The sequence below is a fragment of the Merops nubicus genome, unplaced genomic scaffold, assembly GCF_000691845.1.
Source record: "Merops nubicus isolate BGI_N331 unplaced genomic scaffold, ASM69184v1 scaffold18024, whole genome shotgun sequence".
Classification (NCBI taxonomy): Eukaryota; Metazoa; Chordata; class Aves; order Coraciiformes; family Meropidae; genus Merops; species Merops nubicus.
The window spans coordinates 1-16,759 of record NW_008602526.1 but is presented as its reverse complement, the minus strand read 5'-3'; the positions used below and the strand labels follow the sequence as shown (position 1 = coordinate 16,759).

At 36.5% G+C, this 16,759-nt stretch overlaps 1 protein-coding gene across 1 annotated transcript in view; it reads left to right on the top strand.

Annotated features, from left to right (window-relative positions):
* ADAMTS6 (ADAM metallopeptidase with thrombospondin type 1 motif, 6) overlaps positions 1-10,921 on the top strand; it is a gene marked incomplete at its 5' end in the record, with an annotated part of 48,850 nt that extends 37,929 nt beyond the window's left edge. The window contains 3 exons of the mRNA XM_008938403.1: positions 2,727-2,903; positions 4,141-4,297; positions 10,261-10,921. Coding sequence (XP_008936651.1) covers positions 2,727-2,903; positions 4,141-4,297; positions 10,261-10,370 — 444 coding nt within the window. The remainder of the gene's footprint in view (positions 1-2,726; positions 2,904-4,140; positions 4,298-10,260) is intronic.
* Between the last annotated feature and the right edge of the window lie 5,838 nt (positions 10,922-16,759).

Below are 16,759 nucleotides of genomic sequence, written 5' to 3'. Positions count from 1 at the left end.
GTATTTTGTCTATATACTATTATGCTCTAGCTCCCTCTTCAAGACATTGTTCACTAATAAATCATCCTTGGAGCTACCAATATTGGCACACTCATAAGAATCTTAAACTACATTTTAAGGCCTTCATGTCCAACCTTTTATACAGCAGGAGCATGCTACAATTTTGAACAAAACCATTCTAATCTAAAGATTCAAGTTCTGTTGAGCTTCTGGTTGTGATGGTATTTAATCAGGATGGTGAGAAAGTGCCACCTTCTTCCTGATAAGAATTTTGCCTAGGGTAGTTTGGCAAACTGTCTTGACTGCTGATACCATTTTAATAAAATGAGGAAAACGGGTTGTTGTTTTTTTTTTTTCTGTCAAGGGTTCCCAGAAATACAGTGTATTAAAATCCCTACAGCACTATACATATATAAACCCTTCTGTATATGTATTTGTATGATTTTCTGACAGAGGCATGAAAATGAAAACAAGAGTGAACTCAAGAAGTGAAGAGATGAATACTGCTTCCATTAAAACCGATGGCAAACCTTGCTACTTTTCTCAGGAGTGCAAGTTCTAAAGTTCTCTTTTCATATTCAGAACAAGCAGTATGTAATAGAAATTAAACAATTACAGAACTCTTTTATAGGCTAATACATTTATTGAGTATCAGTCTCGTTACATGTGATAATTAACAAGAAATCTGTATGATTTTGGTCAGAGAAACAAACATTTTCTAAACACAGAGGTTAAATAAAGTCCTTAGGAGAATGTAAAAGTGCTTTTTATCAAATTAAAGCTAACACTGTCTTGCCCAGTGGTATGTAGTCATTCTTGGGTAATGTCAGTTTTGTCATAAAATTTTTCACACTTGGCAACAGTTGAGCTTTTACTGAATTATTCTGCCTGCTGTAAATTACTACTTTTATGTTTTTCCAAGTAGTAAAATAAGCTGGCAAAAAATAATCCAAGGATTTCTTGAGAAGAGCCTTAGCAAACAAGGACCTTTACTTTGCATTCATATTACTGTTAGTCATGACTTCCACTGAGCTTAGTCAAAACTTCTAGAAGCACTTAGTAATGGAAAACACCTTTTCCTGTTTTTGTTTACCTAAGTATTTTGTCCTGCATTTGCTTTGGAAACATTTTTGTTGAATTCTACTGATGCTTTTTCATTTTGGTGATTCAGTATTATTGTAAACTACCTGTTTCCTTATTTGACTGTCATTTCTTGGGGCTGGATGTAGTCCATCTTATTTAGTGGAACTTTGGCTATGACTCAGAAAAAGTGGGTTTTTAAGGGACATTGTTTTCTTCTGGTACCAGTAGGTGAAAGAATATTTTCCTCAGATGCCAGCTTGGACCTAGATAAAAGAACACATCTTCAAGCAGGAATAGAAATTAGATGCACCTGAACTCAAATGTTCATCCTTAAAGTCTTGGTTATTTGCTAACAAATTCTGGAGATTATGAAGCAGTATTGACACATTGAGTCGATGATTTTTGCAAGGTCCTTCCAACCTTGTTCTGTTTTTGACAGAATGTTCAGTTACTGGGAAAAGACTGAGTGCAAGTGATTTTTAAGCACTCACCTAGGAAGGGGAACTTGCTTCTAGTTCCTGCTTTAAAGTCATCCATTTTACATTAAATACTTGCGAGAGAAAATTCATGCAACATTCCATGGAATTTGAGGAGTCATCTTCATGATCCTGAAGACCTCACATACTTATTATCATCACTTTTTGATCTCGAGCATTAATACTCTTTTTGCAGTTCATCCAGAGAGACAGATATGTTTCTTCTCCTACTTCTCTCCTTCCCCTACTTTTCTGATAGGCAGGTAATCAGAGTATGCAAGATTTGGGGTTAAAGCCCTTTCAGTTTGAGGATGTTTGAACCTGGCTATTCTGTATCCGAATTCTGAAGACTGAACTACTGCTCATATAAGGAGTCAGGGTCTTGATGGGAAAGAATAGAATAGGGTAGGAAAAGAAAGGTTAAATTTCAAGGGCAGTTATTATATACCCATTTTGCAGTTCTGGATTATAAACTCTAAATGAAGGAAGGACCCATCTCTTTGCAGCCAAGTTTAAGATCCTGGATCTAAGTGGAGAAAAGATTTAGGATAAACCTGTCATTCTGTAAGGAAGAGAAAAGCATACATTTTAGGAGAGGGTACAGTATTTCTGTCTTACTAGTGTGGTATCTGTGGAGTCCTGTAAAGCATTTATCTTCCCATCTACTTATTGAGGAAAAATGTGTTCTCTGTAGCTCAACCATCTGTTAAGTGAGGTGGGGAAAGACTGTACTAAGGTCATAAGAACAGAGCGTTCTACTTTTAATTTCTGAAATGCACACTCAGGTTTGTTTCTTAATAGTGCTACGTGTGGCAAACCTCTCTACTTTGGAGGAATGTACTTTAATTTAACCTACAGGCTCTCATATAAAGTAAATAGTAACACCATAGCCTAAATATAAATAGCAGCCTAAATATAAATAGCAAAGGAAATCTACTTTTACCAAATTAAAGCTTATAAAAACTTGAACTTCATAAAGCAATCATCAGCCAGCTTCTTTGTGTTTCTAAACATTTTAAAATGACCATTATCATTTGGGAAACTTGTGATTATAGTTAATTATAAGACTATAAATATATTCTTGTGTTTTCCGTGATAACATTTCTGACACTTTTATTGACTTTTTACTGAGGTTTTTATTACTTATTTATATCAATATTTTTTCAGTGCACACCGAAGTGTGGCCCAGGGTTCAAACACCGAATTGTTCTGTGCAAAAGCAGCGATCTTTTAAAAACTTTTCCAGCCACACAGTGCCAAGAGGAGAGCAAGCCACCAGTCCGCATCCGCTGCAGTTTAGGCCGATGTCCTCCTCCTCGCTGGGTTACGGGGGACTGGGGACAGGTATGATAATTCATATAAGTATTTATTGCTATTAATCTCCTACACATTAGCACCTTCTAAGGATAAGATGTTGCTGGAAACGGGTAAGAGATCTTTCCCACAACTGAAACAAAAGCTTCTCTCCTGTCTGTCTCGGATTGAGATGTGATTCTGAATGATAATTGTCTGCTGAACTATAAAGGATTTGCTGGCAGCATTCTAGTTTCTACTGGGTGAGTTTCTGTATGCTTTTTTTTAAAATTAAACAGTCCTTATTACTGTTCAGAATTTAAGATACAGCAATGTTGCAAGGTTTTGTATTTTAAAAACACATTTAACTTCCTTGAGAAACATGATGGAAATACAAAGCAAATTCCTATTTTAGTAAGGTAGATATATATTTTTATATATGTGTGTATATATATTCACCTGGCAAAAAAACTTTGAGGTCTGTATCATTTTACATAAAACATGCTGAATTATCAGACAGGGAGCTACATTGTTACAAGACAGGCTGAATGGTGCTGCCATTGTGGAGTGTTTCTAAAAATTACATACTGAGTTTCCTTCCTTCTTTCTTTGTTTTTGCATCTCAGTTATGCCTGATGGCCTGTTTTTAAAATAAAAAATGGATGTTTCATTTTCTAAATATGATGAGTAATTTGCTGCTAATGAAAATAAAACATTTCAGCTTAATAACCACAGGACAGTCATGTGGTGTTACAGTCTGATTGGCTTTTCTTTTATGGTAGTTGTTTAGATGTGCATTTATCTTAAATTGATACTGTAGTAAAACCACTATTTATTTACAGAAATTAAAAAATGTTTTGAAACAGTGAAGTATTTTTGTTTGAAATATAGTTTCTCTCTTCCTTAAAAAAGTTCTCCCGCAGATTTGAATTTTTATTCTCCTTAGTTTTTCTTCTTTATTTTAAAATTATTATATCTCTCTTGAAAACATGTACTTAAACTCAGACATGATATATGAAATAAGGTAAATTTTATTCTTGTACCTCTGAACTGTTCAGGGAGCCAACACTGAGTTGATCTGTTTTCTTTGAAAGACAAGTGCTTGTATATACTGTCAAAACCAAAAATTTCTGAACTATTTTACGAAAATTTTTTTCTGTATTAACCAGATCTTTTCAGCTGCCTAAAATACATGTGTGTACCCTTCCTGATTGCTTTCTTGTTATCTTGTTTTATATTTAAAAATTGGAACCAAGTTGTTTTACTTTTTTGTCGTCCTTATTTTCAGTGTTCTGCCCAGTGTGGTCTTGGGCAACAGATGAGAACAGTACAGTGCCTCTCATACACTGGACAAGCATCCAGTGACTGTCCAGAAACACTTAGACCTCCATCAATGCAGCAGTGTGAAAGTAAATGCGACAGTACTCCCATTTCCAACACAGAAGGTGAGTTTGCCATCTTAACATAATTTATTCTGGAAACACTAAAATGACATGGTCACTATTGCTGGGTTAATTTATTAGTAAAAGTCTACATGATGTCATCTCTCAGATTGTAAATTAATTTTTTATAATTATTCTCTAATTAATCATTGCAGTTAAGAGGTGAAGTCAGTAAAAACCTAAATACAGGTTCTTTGTTTAAAAAAGCACCCTTAAAAATATATATGCTAAGTCTCTTGATTTGTGTCAATTTTTCCAGTTTCTTTACTGGTTTGATGGAAATGTCCTTAATAGCAGGGAGAGCACCATGTGCTTTTCATACACTGACCTGCTACCTGCTTTCAGTGGTCAACCTAATAATGTAGTGACAAAAATAGTTAATTACATGTTCATTGAAAGATAGGGACCAAAAATGTAATGCAACACATTGATTCTAGCCTATTCTTATACTTTGACTTTCTTGTCAGCTTCTTCTAATTAACTTCTAATTTCTTGGACTTATAATACCTGTTTCAAATAATTACAGTCTCTTTTACATGACACAGTCTAATTTAATCAGACTATCAGCTAGCTTCATCATAATATATTTTTGCTAGATAGATAATTAGATTATATGATAATAGATAATAATGTCAAAATTAACTTGCTAATGTTTATGAAAGGCTCCAGATCTGAACTCAAACTGTCCAAGGCAACCTATTAGGAAATGCTGTCTTCAGAAAAGGTTTCTTCATTGATTGCAAAAATTTAGAAGAGTTGCTCAGACGAGTACATTTAATTTTGTGTGGAAAGTGAAGAAGAGTAACATATCACCAAAATACACATGGTGAAAAATTAAGAAAGGTTGCATAGCCGTTAGCAGTTCTTTTAAAAGTTATTCCTTTAAATTGTGAGTACGTGACCACAATGTCACTAACATTGCTCCTTTTAGTGTGACTAATCTCTGTGCAGTATATAATGGAGTGTCCTTTGCACAGATTCTCCAACTATTAGGAATTTAATATCCTGTTTATGTGGAACAAATACTCTGATTTTTTTTTTTTTACACACAAATTTACGCTACAGTCTACCTGGATTTGATGTTCATTCAATGCCTACTTTATGCATTCAGGTTCACCAACAATTTAAAGTTGTCATAAAAGTCTCAAATTGAAATGTCCATGAAGAAGTGAAAGCATAGCAAAATCTTCCCAGAAATACTATGTGCACTGCAATTTACTGATTGGATGTTTTAATTTTAAATAGAGGCTTATTATCCTATATTGTCTTTTGAAAAACATTCATAATAGAATTTTCCTTTGTTGTTTTAATTCACATTTTTATGTGTAGTGCTCTCAAGTAATCTTTACATGTTTTTTATCAGCCTAGGAAACTTTCTGCCCTTAAAGCTCAAAGGCTAAATGATTTTTTATTTCCAAACACAGATGTTGAATTTTTTCCAAAGGAAGGTAATAAAGTACTTACAAGTGGGCATGATTTAATCCCAGTCTCCTCTTAATTTCAAGATTACAAAGTCATATTGTTATTTATAGTCATTACATTAATAATCCTTCAATATTATCAGGAAAATACAATTTTTAGACAAATACAGTCAGGGTTTTCTCTGAGTGATCTGTGTACACTGGGTGGCTGTGGACTTCTTTACAGCAGCACTGTGCCAGGGTAACTGTGAAAAGTGAGCCTGTTGGTAATAGTGTTTTTCAGGGACCTACACTTTTCACTGAAAAATTTTTGGGACCCACATATAGGAAATGCTGAAAATTGCTAACATTACATTCCAGGTGGACTTTAGTTCTTTGGCCTGCACTCTGAGTGGCCCAGTGCTGAGCCAGCTCATTACTGGCAGCCATGCAGCCTCATTTGCACAGTTAGCAAGAGCAAATGTAGATGAGAAATAGAATCAGTTCCCAACACATTGCCACTTAGCATCCTGTTTTTGCTTATGTCTCACACAGAAGGTATTTACTGGAATAATAATGCTGATTATTTTTTTTAAGTGATGAGGTGGCTGAAATGGCTCAAAAGTAAATGTAATCTTGAAGTTCATTTAATCATTTAAAATACTCACATCCTTTCAGAAGAATCTTGCTGCAATCCATGAAAAACTAAGGGTACCCTATCCCAAAATTAAACAAAAAAAATCTGTCTTCAAGGTATTTTTTCAATACTTTTGCAAGTATTTCTTAAATATATACTTTAATCTATACACATTCCGGAGTTGCTATTAAATACTGAATATAAGAAGCACAGATGGAGGATTTGCACAATCATGTGCATGTGTTGCACATTTTCTGGCTTTAAAAAAAATCCTCTTGAACACAAGAAAAGCTGACATCTCTTGTGCTAACAGGACTAGAGGAGTTAGTAGTGTTGGGCTGATGGTTGGACTTGATGATCTTGGAGGTAGGTCTCTTCCAACCTAAATGATTCTATGATTCTATAACAGAGAGGCATATCTTTTTCAGCATACTAGAGATGATGGAAAGCTTGTAAGATTTCAAGAATAACTAGTCCTGAAGAGCACAACTGTTTTTGGAAGGTTAATACTTTCTGAGAAAGAAATATTTGAATTCTGTCATTCCCTTGTGAATGTATTTGTGAGAGTGGCATACTGTGCCTATGTGCTTGCTTCTGTGTCTCCAGGTGCAGTGGGGCATGAGCTCCGTATTTGGGTTTCAGGGAAGGAGTCAGGCCTCTCAGAGGGAGAGTTCTGCCCCAAGGAGAGCGTGTGCATAGCAGAGGACACCTGCTTCCACGCAGAGGCTTTGTCCACGTGCCACCTAGTAGCACTGCCTCGTGCTTTGGGACACACTATGAGGCAAAGGCAATTTCAGCAACAAGATCAGACTAGCTGAGAGGATTCCTTTCCTCTTTCAAACCCCACCAAACCTCCTGATACCCTTCACTTCACGAACTGTGGTGCTCGGAGCCTATGGAACCCATTCCACTATTTCTGGACAATGTAAAATTGCTAACCCAAGATAAGAACTTACATGTTTTTCCAGAAGCTCGAGCCTCTCTGCAGTGTAATGATCATGTTGGTAAGGTCTGGAATCACCTTCCTGGGGAAAGTACAGGTTGTTTACATAGGAGCAAAAATTTTGGGGATACAGAAATAGTAAAAGAAAGTTAAAATATACCTTGTCACATCTTTTCTCTGCTTCAAACTCCTCGTTGGTTATTCAGAGTATTGTAGATGGGTTTTTGATGGGCTGCCACTGATGAGGTAGCACTGCATTTGCTGCTGAAAATGAACTACAGGCAGCATGAACCACGCAATTTGGAATATATTCAGAATTATTTTATTCTCTTAAGTGTATATATAAATCCACTGAATCTAGACTCCTAAAGGCTATCTGCCACTTCACCTGAAAAACTATTAGCCTCCAGCTAAAGGCACAGTGATGTTATTTTGTTTTTATTACTGTAACATGATACTTAATATTGTCTGATGTAGGCAAAAAGTTCAGGAAGGGAGAGATTAATACACATAACTTACGGAAACTTATTAACAGTAGTTATTAGGAATAAAAAAGGCTCTGCTAAACCTCTTCCTTCAACCACAGTCCTATGAAGAATAGGCTACTTCATCAGCCACCATATCTATTTCAACTGATTTTCAAAACAGAAGTTGTGGGCAACTTCCAGAATATTAGCTCACTGCTGTCCAAATGGCTAAACAGGGCCCAGTTTTAGTCCAGAGGAAGAAAAACTTAAAGAAACATTAAATAGGATAATTTTAAATCCTACATTTAGCAAATATGTACTTAGTGGCTTTACCTGGATTTAACTAAACAGAGTGTGTATGAGGGCTATTTTTGGGATTGAGTGAATTTTTTACATCTCATCAAGATCAAGTGAACCTCTTTATTCCTCCCTTCATTTGTAATTCACCATCTCTCTCTCCTGTATTCCCAGTTTTCACAAATGCAAGGACCTGAAATATTTATGGAAGGTACTTGACCTCTTTTTGGGAGAGTTTTTGAAACTTGGTGAAACAGAGTGACCACGTGCGGTTGCTGGTAGAGAAATACATCTTTTTCAACCACCTACCCTCAGCGTTTGTTCACCCAGCATCCAAATTGAGAATTAAAAAATTAGAAAAGTGGTACATAAAACATTGGGTAGGTGGAATGAAAAAATTACAATGAAAGCACTCTTATCTGTGTTAATGAAATGAAAGTTTAAATCATTTAATGATGTCTACTTACCTAGCTAAAAGCATGCATGCTGCCTTTATCAGAAGTACCATTCGGTACAGGCCCTGAAGTTCAGCCTCAGTAATGCTTTCCTAGGTTCAAATACTAAAGATTCTCATTTGCACGTTACTTGCTCCTACAGTACACTTGCAGTATGAACATGCTGTTCATAACTACCTGTTCTGGAGCAAAAATAATGTACTAGGAGATGAGATGTAGAAGGTTAAGACAGACAGGATTAGGTGAATGATTGTACATGCTGATTGTGTTTGTTTCACTGTTATTTTTTTATTTTCTTACCTGTTCAGGGTGTCTGTTTTCTCTTTCATATTTGGCTTACAGAATGCTGGAGTCAAGGACTGTTGTTCTGTTAGGCCTTGGAGCAACTGCATCCAGACCTCCAGTCTTCACTTCTAAATGGCAAATCAATGCAAAATACGATAATGGTCAAAGTGCTACTAGTTCATCTCCTTTTTATTCACATTTTCTGTATAGCTGTTTTAATTTGAAAAAGATTGTAGGAGGAAGCCAGTATCGAATGCAACCTTAAATGACTAAAAACTTGAAGCATTCTTTTGAGACAAATAATTTTCTGAGAAATGAGTCTAATTTCATTCTTCTCATCACTTAATTTTTGTAATTCAGACTTGTGGGGTTTATTTCTCCATAAACTTCTCTTCCATCTTCCTACATGGGAAGAAAAGCTCCTCTTTTAATATCCATCTAGAAGGAGCAATGCAAATGCTTTTAATTAAAAATCCCCTGTCAGGTGTCATATCACAATATTCACTCTAGTGCAAAGGAAATCATCATCAGCAACCTCTGAACTGTAGTACCTGAGTGTACCACTGAGCACTCACATACAGCTTTATCACCAGCTATACCAGAATAAGAATTGGGCATGGACCAAACTTTTCTGTTCCCTATTCTCAGCTTCTTTCTACAGAAAGGAAGCTGAGCCAAAGAAGAACCACAGCGTATTTCCATCGGCTCCTGTAATATACCCCTACGAGTCACTTTAGGTACAACCTGTGCAGAGTGGAAAAGAAGCCCTTCCTCCACATGGTTGAGCTCTGTACTCACTGCCTAGGAGAGTTACCTGCCAGTACGACAAGGTCTGCTGAGCCAATAAGCCTGGCATACTGGGAAAACACAGCTACAAAAAAAAAGGCCTTGCATGTCTATTAAAATAAAAATGGCATTGAAATGGTTTTTCCTCCTACATAAAAAACATGGTGGATGTGTGGAACCAAGCCTCAAATATAATCCGCCATTCAGTCCAGCTGATGAGCTCACACTGTTGGTGGTTTTATTCGTAACACTGATCATTCTCTTCATCCCTCTTAGCTGCAATGAACGTTCTATTTCAAGGATTCTTGCAAAGGCAGCGGCATGGTACCAAGTAGTGGGAATTGTGTTAGATTTTAGATGAACTGTCATGAATGAATTAAAAAAACTCTTGAGAAAGAAGTTATTAAAGTATTGTTTGAGAACCTACTCATATGTCCTAGATGTGTAAAGTTTATCCCAATAAATGATAATTCTTCCAAGACAAAGTGGGCACTCTTCTAACTGTCTGGGAGAGAAGCCTCGAAAAGATTTGTATGACGTTTAAAAATATATTGTGTGCACGAGGCTGGACTAAAAAGAGTAGTTACAAAGAGGGCAAGGTGGATGGATAGAGAAGCAGCATGTTAAATGTTAAATTTTTTTTGTACTTTAATTTTCATTTCTGATTTTTTTCTCTTCAATGCTCTTAATTATTAGAGTGCAAAGATGTGAACAAAGTGGCATATTGCCCACTGGTGCTGAAGTTCAAGTTCTGCAGTCGAGCATACTTCAGACAGATGTGCTGCAAGACCTGCCAGGGACACTGACCCACAGAAAGCACAAGAATGTGCCTTGTTATTATCATTGTGGAAGAGTGTCTGTCAAAGAGAGCCACACAGCGGAATGAGATTGACGTCTTTGCAAATGCATTACCCTGTGGAAAACGTAACCACTGGTCAGCCCCAGCTGACAGGATTGCAATATTATTTTAACTTCTGTGAAGTGGGTTTTATTAATCCAAAGTGCTGGACACAATATAAGGAGGGCATGCCAAATTGGAAAGATCCACACAACACACAAAGAATAGCTTACTGTGGAACATACATGTTCTTTTGACTAAATCCAATAGTCTGTTTACCTCCTTGGAGCATTAAAATAATTTTTATTATGGACTTAGCAATGACACTGAATCCATTTGTATTTAAAACTGTTTAAAATGTAGCTGTTATGACTTGGTCTACTATGGAAGTAAAGAGGAAACAAACAAAAAAAAGTTAAGTCATAGCTTAAAATAGTTAACTATTTTATCTCACAACACAGCACCACAGTTTAAATTATAAAATGAGCTTGGAATTGTTATTTAAGGAGCAGAAATTTTTAAAAATGTATTTTTTCCTTCATTCCACCCAGCTCTCTTTGGAGTATTCTCTATTTCCTGAACACTGCTGTGAGTCATACATAAAGCTGTACTAAATAGGACAACCATGAGGGATTTAAAGAGGTGCAACAGTTATTGCAGTGGTGCATGAAATACAAGTGTGCTATGAAGCAAAATTAAAGCTGTGTTGGAGGTTTATAGCCATCATACCATTGTACAAGAACTACTTCAATGCCATGGAGGAGGCAGACTCCCAACAGCAGTGAAGACTGTATTGCCAGCTCCTTCACTACTACCATACAGGTTGCTTAGAACTTACCCTTTGACTTCAGCTCACTTTTGTTTACAACACCAGACACAAAGAAGAAACGATTTTATGGGGATTTAGATCAGGTTTACATGTTACTTTAGATTCTCCAAAACTAAGGAATTCCAGTGCAACAGATAAGCCTACTGTGTAATAGCAACAATCCTTTGCAAAGCTGAAAGTTTAAATGGATTCCAGATGTTCCCTTCTTTGATACCATAGCAGAAAGGCATTTGTTTATGAGAAAGAATATGTGAATGTGCAATTCAGGAGACCACATAAAAGTGGGCAAGGATTAAAACCAAAGAATAAATGACTCATGGAGGTATCTAGGTTCTGTTTAAATGATAAGTCAGAAGTGTGCTTGAGCCAGGAGGCCTGTTGGACTATCAGGAGTAAGGCACACTGGAAAAGGGGTGGCTAGAATGAATTCTGGCCACCTTCACCTTAGTGGGCAGGTAGGTTCTGGCCCTAGCTTTAAATACAGTCCAGCTTATCAGCATGAGCCTGGAACAAACTCAAGCCTCTGGATTAGCAGCTAGATGCCATAATGGTTCTGCTGCCGTACTCCACTTATTTCATATTAACATATTTTAATATTCATCAGATACTTTGCTTTTTTAAATGTGAAACTAGACTAAGTTAAATCGCATTCAGGAATCTACCATAAAAAAAAAAGTTACTTGTCATGCTCCTCTTCCCCTTCACTTTACCTTAATGGAGTCAAGGAGATAATGAACATAGGTACTTGTTTATATTAACACATATTGTACTTGAACACTTGCATTTTGCAGCAGGTATTTGATGAATGTGCTTTTTTGTCCAACTATGCGTCCTTTGTTGTAGTGCAATTAAAATTATATGAACAGTACAATGTATCAAATTCTAACTCAAACAGCGCTTTTTATAAAAGGTACTCTTTTCAGTGAAAAACGCTTTCAAAATATCATGAGTTTGAAATGTACCAGTGTATTTCACCAATAACAAGCCAACTGTGTCGCATGCTATGTAATAATGTGAATTAACATGGAAGAATAGATATTGTTAAGAGGACTCATACTATGAAATTCCCCCCAACATACTGACAGTCTATCCATGGAGTTTTGTGTTGCCCGTGTGTTCCATGTCCATCAAATTCCTGTCATCTGCTACCTCTTGCCAGTATTTCCACTTCCTACACTTGTGACCAGTGGAATTAATTTTTGGTTGGCTTGCCTGTATTCATATATGCTTATCTACTGCTCTCATCACCGTGTAAACAACCCCTGCTAAAACTGGTACCAGCAGATAAAGAACCTCCACCTTTGGGAGTTGCTTGTGGAGATTTAGGGCAGTATGTAAGCCTTCTCTGTTGAGTGAATTGACTTTCTATGTCCTTTGACAAAACACCTTGGTGCTAGCATGCCCTGGCCAGGTCAAAAATATGGTGAAAGGGAAAGGGGTTGCTATGGCATTCCCTAAGTAAGAGGCCTCTTTGTATCTGCATCCACTTTTCTCCAGGGCATGATTTTGTTTATCAGTTAATGTGTCTTTTCAGCTCACAAGAAAAAGTTTTTCTGTATTCAGAAGAAGCCTTTTTTTTTTTTACCTCACTTAGGACATTAAAATTGTAAGGAATGTTTCCAAAGACACATTTTGCTCTCTTACTGGTGCTAGAACACTAGGGAGTCCGATGTTTACTCTGCAACATAACAGCACTGAGGTTGGAATTTGAAGAACTCCCTGGAACCACATTGAATTTTATTGTTAAAGGGAACAAAACTCAGAATGTATGTTGATCTACAAACTAAGCAATGCTTCAGAATGAGACTGAAAAATGAAACCTAATTCAAAGAAAAATAATTGGTTTCCACAGCACAGTTCATTGCTGCTGCTACACTGTAGCTGTCTATATAATCTAAGCTAAATAGTGTTCTATTCCTAAATAGTGACAAAAGGACTATTTATATAGGATATAATTATGACAGGCCTAGAATCAAATAGAATATGAAATGCTGAAAACAATCTGGTGCCAGGCCTTTCACTGAGCAATACTATCAGCTGAAGAAGATCAGAACAGAAAGAAAAATCTAGAGATTAGCCCCTCAAGGTGTATACACTCAAAAATAGTTCATTTCATTAGGGACTTTGTAATGGAGTGAATGTCACATAGATATCCTTAATAATACAGACTGAAATTACCTTTGTATTATTGTGATTAGTTGCTTATTATTTTATACTCAGTATTAATGTGGTACACTGTTACTTTATTATTATTATTTTTGCTTTTGTAAATTATATTCTAATTTATTGTCATGTTTCTTAACACTTGTTCTACATGCATTCTCCTGCTTGTAATGAAAACAAAAATACTGTAACACTTGCAGTGAAATTCCACATCAGGCACAGATTTGTTTTTAACATAGATAATTTAGTAAAATAAAGCTGCAGCTTTTAAGAATCATATCCATGGTACAGTTGTCTATTCCCTGACTTACAGTTACTGGAATTCTGTATGCTTAACGTTTGCTTCATCAGATGCATTGAAATATATATGTTTTCTTTCAAGTAACATCTATATGTTATGCTAGAATCCTGTCCTTCACAGCAGCAATGTTTGTGAGATATAAGCAGAACAATAAGGAAGAGTCAAGAACATGGTCATGTACACTATTAGATAATATTTTAGCCAAAACAATAATGTAGATCAAGAATGGGATTAGTAACAGAAAAAATGTCCTGTACTTCTTCGAATGATTTCATTGACAGCCAGTCAATAATAACAATAAAATGTCCTTCTTGCATTGAGCTTTGAAGGTTTTATCTGAAGTTTATCTGAAGCCACAATGGTTTTAAATATAAAGAAGAAAGTAGTGTCAGAAGACATGATCCTTAGATCACTGTTGCTGAGAGATGCTTGTTTTCTTACTTGATACAGTAGGAACATATGGAAACCTCTGGTCAAGTGCTATGAAATATTTCTTGTTCCTCCATTAAAATCCAGTTTCTGGTTTAACAAAAATAACTACTATTGCAAGTAAGGTGTTTAAGAAAGTACAAAGATCCCTAAATATTCTGATAAGACATTTACTGTTTACAGCTGAGGAGTCAAGGAAACAAATACCTTTGTTAGAGGTATGTCTATTTCTACCTGTGCTCTATCACAAGGTTTTTACAGATCAGAAGTTACAGATGGAGTAAATAGCACAGTCTAATAATTTTCTCTGTTATTCCAGAACTGTTGACTTTCCTCCCATACATAAACACAAATTATTACCTGATAGGTTTCCACTGTTGTTCTGAGTGTTATTCTTGCACCCAGGAGTATTTCTGTTTTGGATTATGACAAAATGTGTAACTAAACCAGATGCTGTTGTGTATCACTCTTATTTTCCTCCTCCTGCTATCTTAAACCTACCATCACCCATGCTGACTATCGAACTAAAAATTCCATCTGATCTTCTTTAAATGCACTCCTCCTGCACCTCAACTTCCTTCCAGAGCCAACCCTGCTATTACTCTGTTACACTTTTCCAGTTTATTTCTTGAGGAATTGGACACCATTTTTACTTGAGGTACTTGGTTTTCCCTTCTCCAACTTCCCTTACTATACTCCACAACCGTACCTTCATCAGCAAATGCCCTCTTTCCTTTGAAGCTATCTGATCTACAGGAAGCACTTTAAAATGTCCTCTATAGAATGCTGAACAGGCCTTGGTTATTTTCCTTACTTTTAAGAAAAATTATTATTACTAGTAGCTAAGATCCAGGACTATTCTGTGGAGGTTTACTGCAATAGACGTTGGATGTGTCCTGTGAGCCTCACGTGGAGTTAGTCAGTCAGCAATCTAAGCATCTTAAGGCCATGACTAAGCTGAGTGTGTTGTTCTCCATCTAGCGACATCCTATCTGGCTGTTTTCCCTTCACCACAAACAACAATTAAGTGAAAGGCACAGATCATTGTGTCTGTGTGGTCCCTCCAATCTTTGTCCTAGACAAAACGGTGTAAGAGCATTTGCATGCAGTAATCAGGATGGAATCCCAAACAGATTTATAAGTGCTCAGTCAGCCACTGAGCAAGCTTCACTACAGCACTAGCAACTTGGTAGTTTCCCAAGTATATTTGGCCCAGACAAAGGGGGAATTCGTGGTCAGTTTAGGAAACCAAGCCACACAGAATGCAGTATGATGTGCATTTAAGGATACTGTGTCTCTTAATCAGGCATATCACGTAAGCACCACACGTAATTTATTTTCTTCTGTTCTACACAGGACTGACATTTATATTGAGCTGGAGAGGCTACAGGACATGTAGTTTATGCTTAGTGGTTGTGTACCTGCTAGTCAAAAAAGTGATGAAATCTGACATGGAAAGGATCTAAATATGTATTTCTGCATTAAAAGTGGGAAGATGCCATTTCTATAAACAGGGAAGATGCCATTTCTATAAACTTCTCTTTTCAGAGAAGGCCTAGCAAGATTGCTAGATAAATAAGTGTTTTGGAAGTTGTAAGTGAAGGCTTAGCCAGAGGGTGCTCCAGGCTTCAGTTGCTATGACCACCCAGAAGGATCAAACTTGGCCTGGCTGATAAGGGATAAGCCATGGCTTTTGGAAATTTGATTTCTTCAATGCTAAGTACATCAAAATCAGAGTATTTGTTTTCTCCCCACTCTCCCTTGACATCAAAGTCTTTATAACTGCACACACTCTTCCAATATTTATAACATAACAAAATTATTGCTTGTATTGTTTGGAAACCGATCTCACAATACAATTTATCTTCTGCAATTAAGATCAGCCTTCTTTTTACAATTCAAGATCCCGCCGCCCTTGAAATCACATTGGTACTGAGTAATGCTTCTTGTGCAAGGAAGCTGAGGTAACAGTTCTATACATGTGGGATTGTCTTCCAGTTCTGTCTTTATGGAAAGACACAGACCCTTGAATTAGCTGGAATTTCAGGAGGCAAACTTCAGTTGCGAGTGCATTTTCAGTTACTGACACATTTATTCTGAGGTCAGCTATACTTTATATAAAAAAAAAAAAAAAAGTCAAATTACAGAAACGCAGTGCACTTGATAGGGTCACTGCCTTCTAACACCTTTGAGTACTGATCAGAGACAGGGTCAGGGTCTCACACACACATGACAACGTGCATTTGAAAAGTTTGCAGTCCGTTTCCAGGATGCTTTCTTTCATTCCTCAAAATCCACTCACTGGGATAGGACTTCTCTTCCCTCTATCATCTTTCCTCTCTGGTGACTGCTTCTCTTTCTCACTGCTTTCACACATCTGTGGGTCTTGTATTCAGTGTACAGTAGTGATGCCTTTGATCTGATATTTTAATGTGAATGTTATTAAGTTTTCACACCTGTAACTTAACACTTGTATGTTAGAAATGCTAATTTTAGGCTGGTTTTGTGAATTATTTTTGGTTGTCGAAGCATAAAATCTAATTAACCATTTACTGAAGCAAATACTAGAGATGCTTTCTGTTTGGTTTTGGGTATTTTTTTATAAGATACCAGATAAAGATAATTTATCACTTTT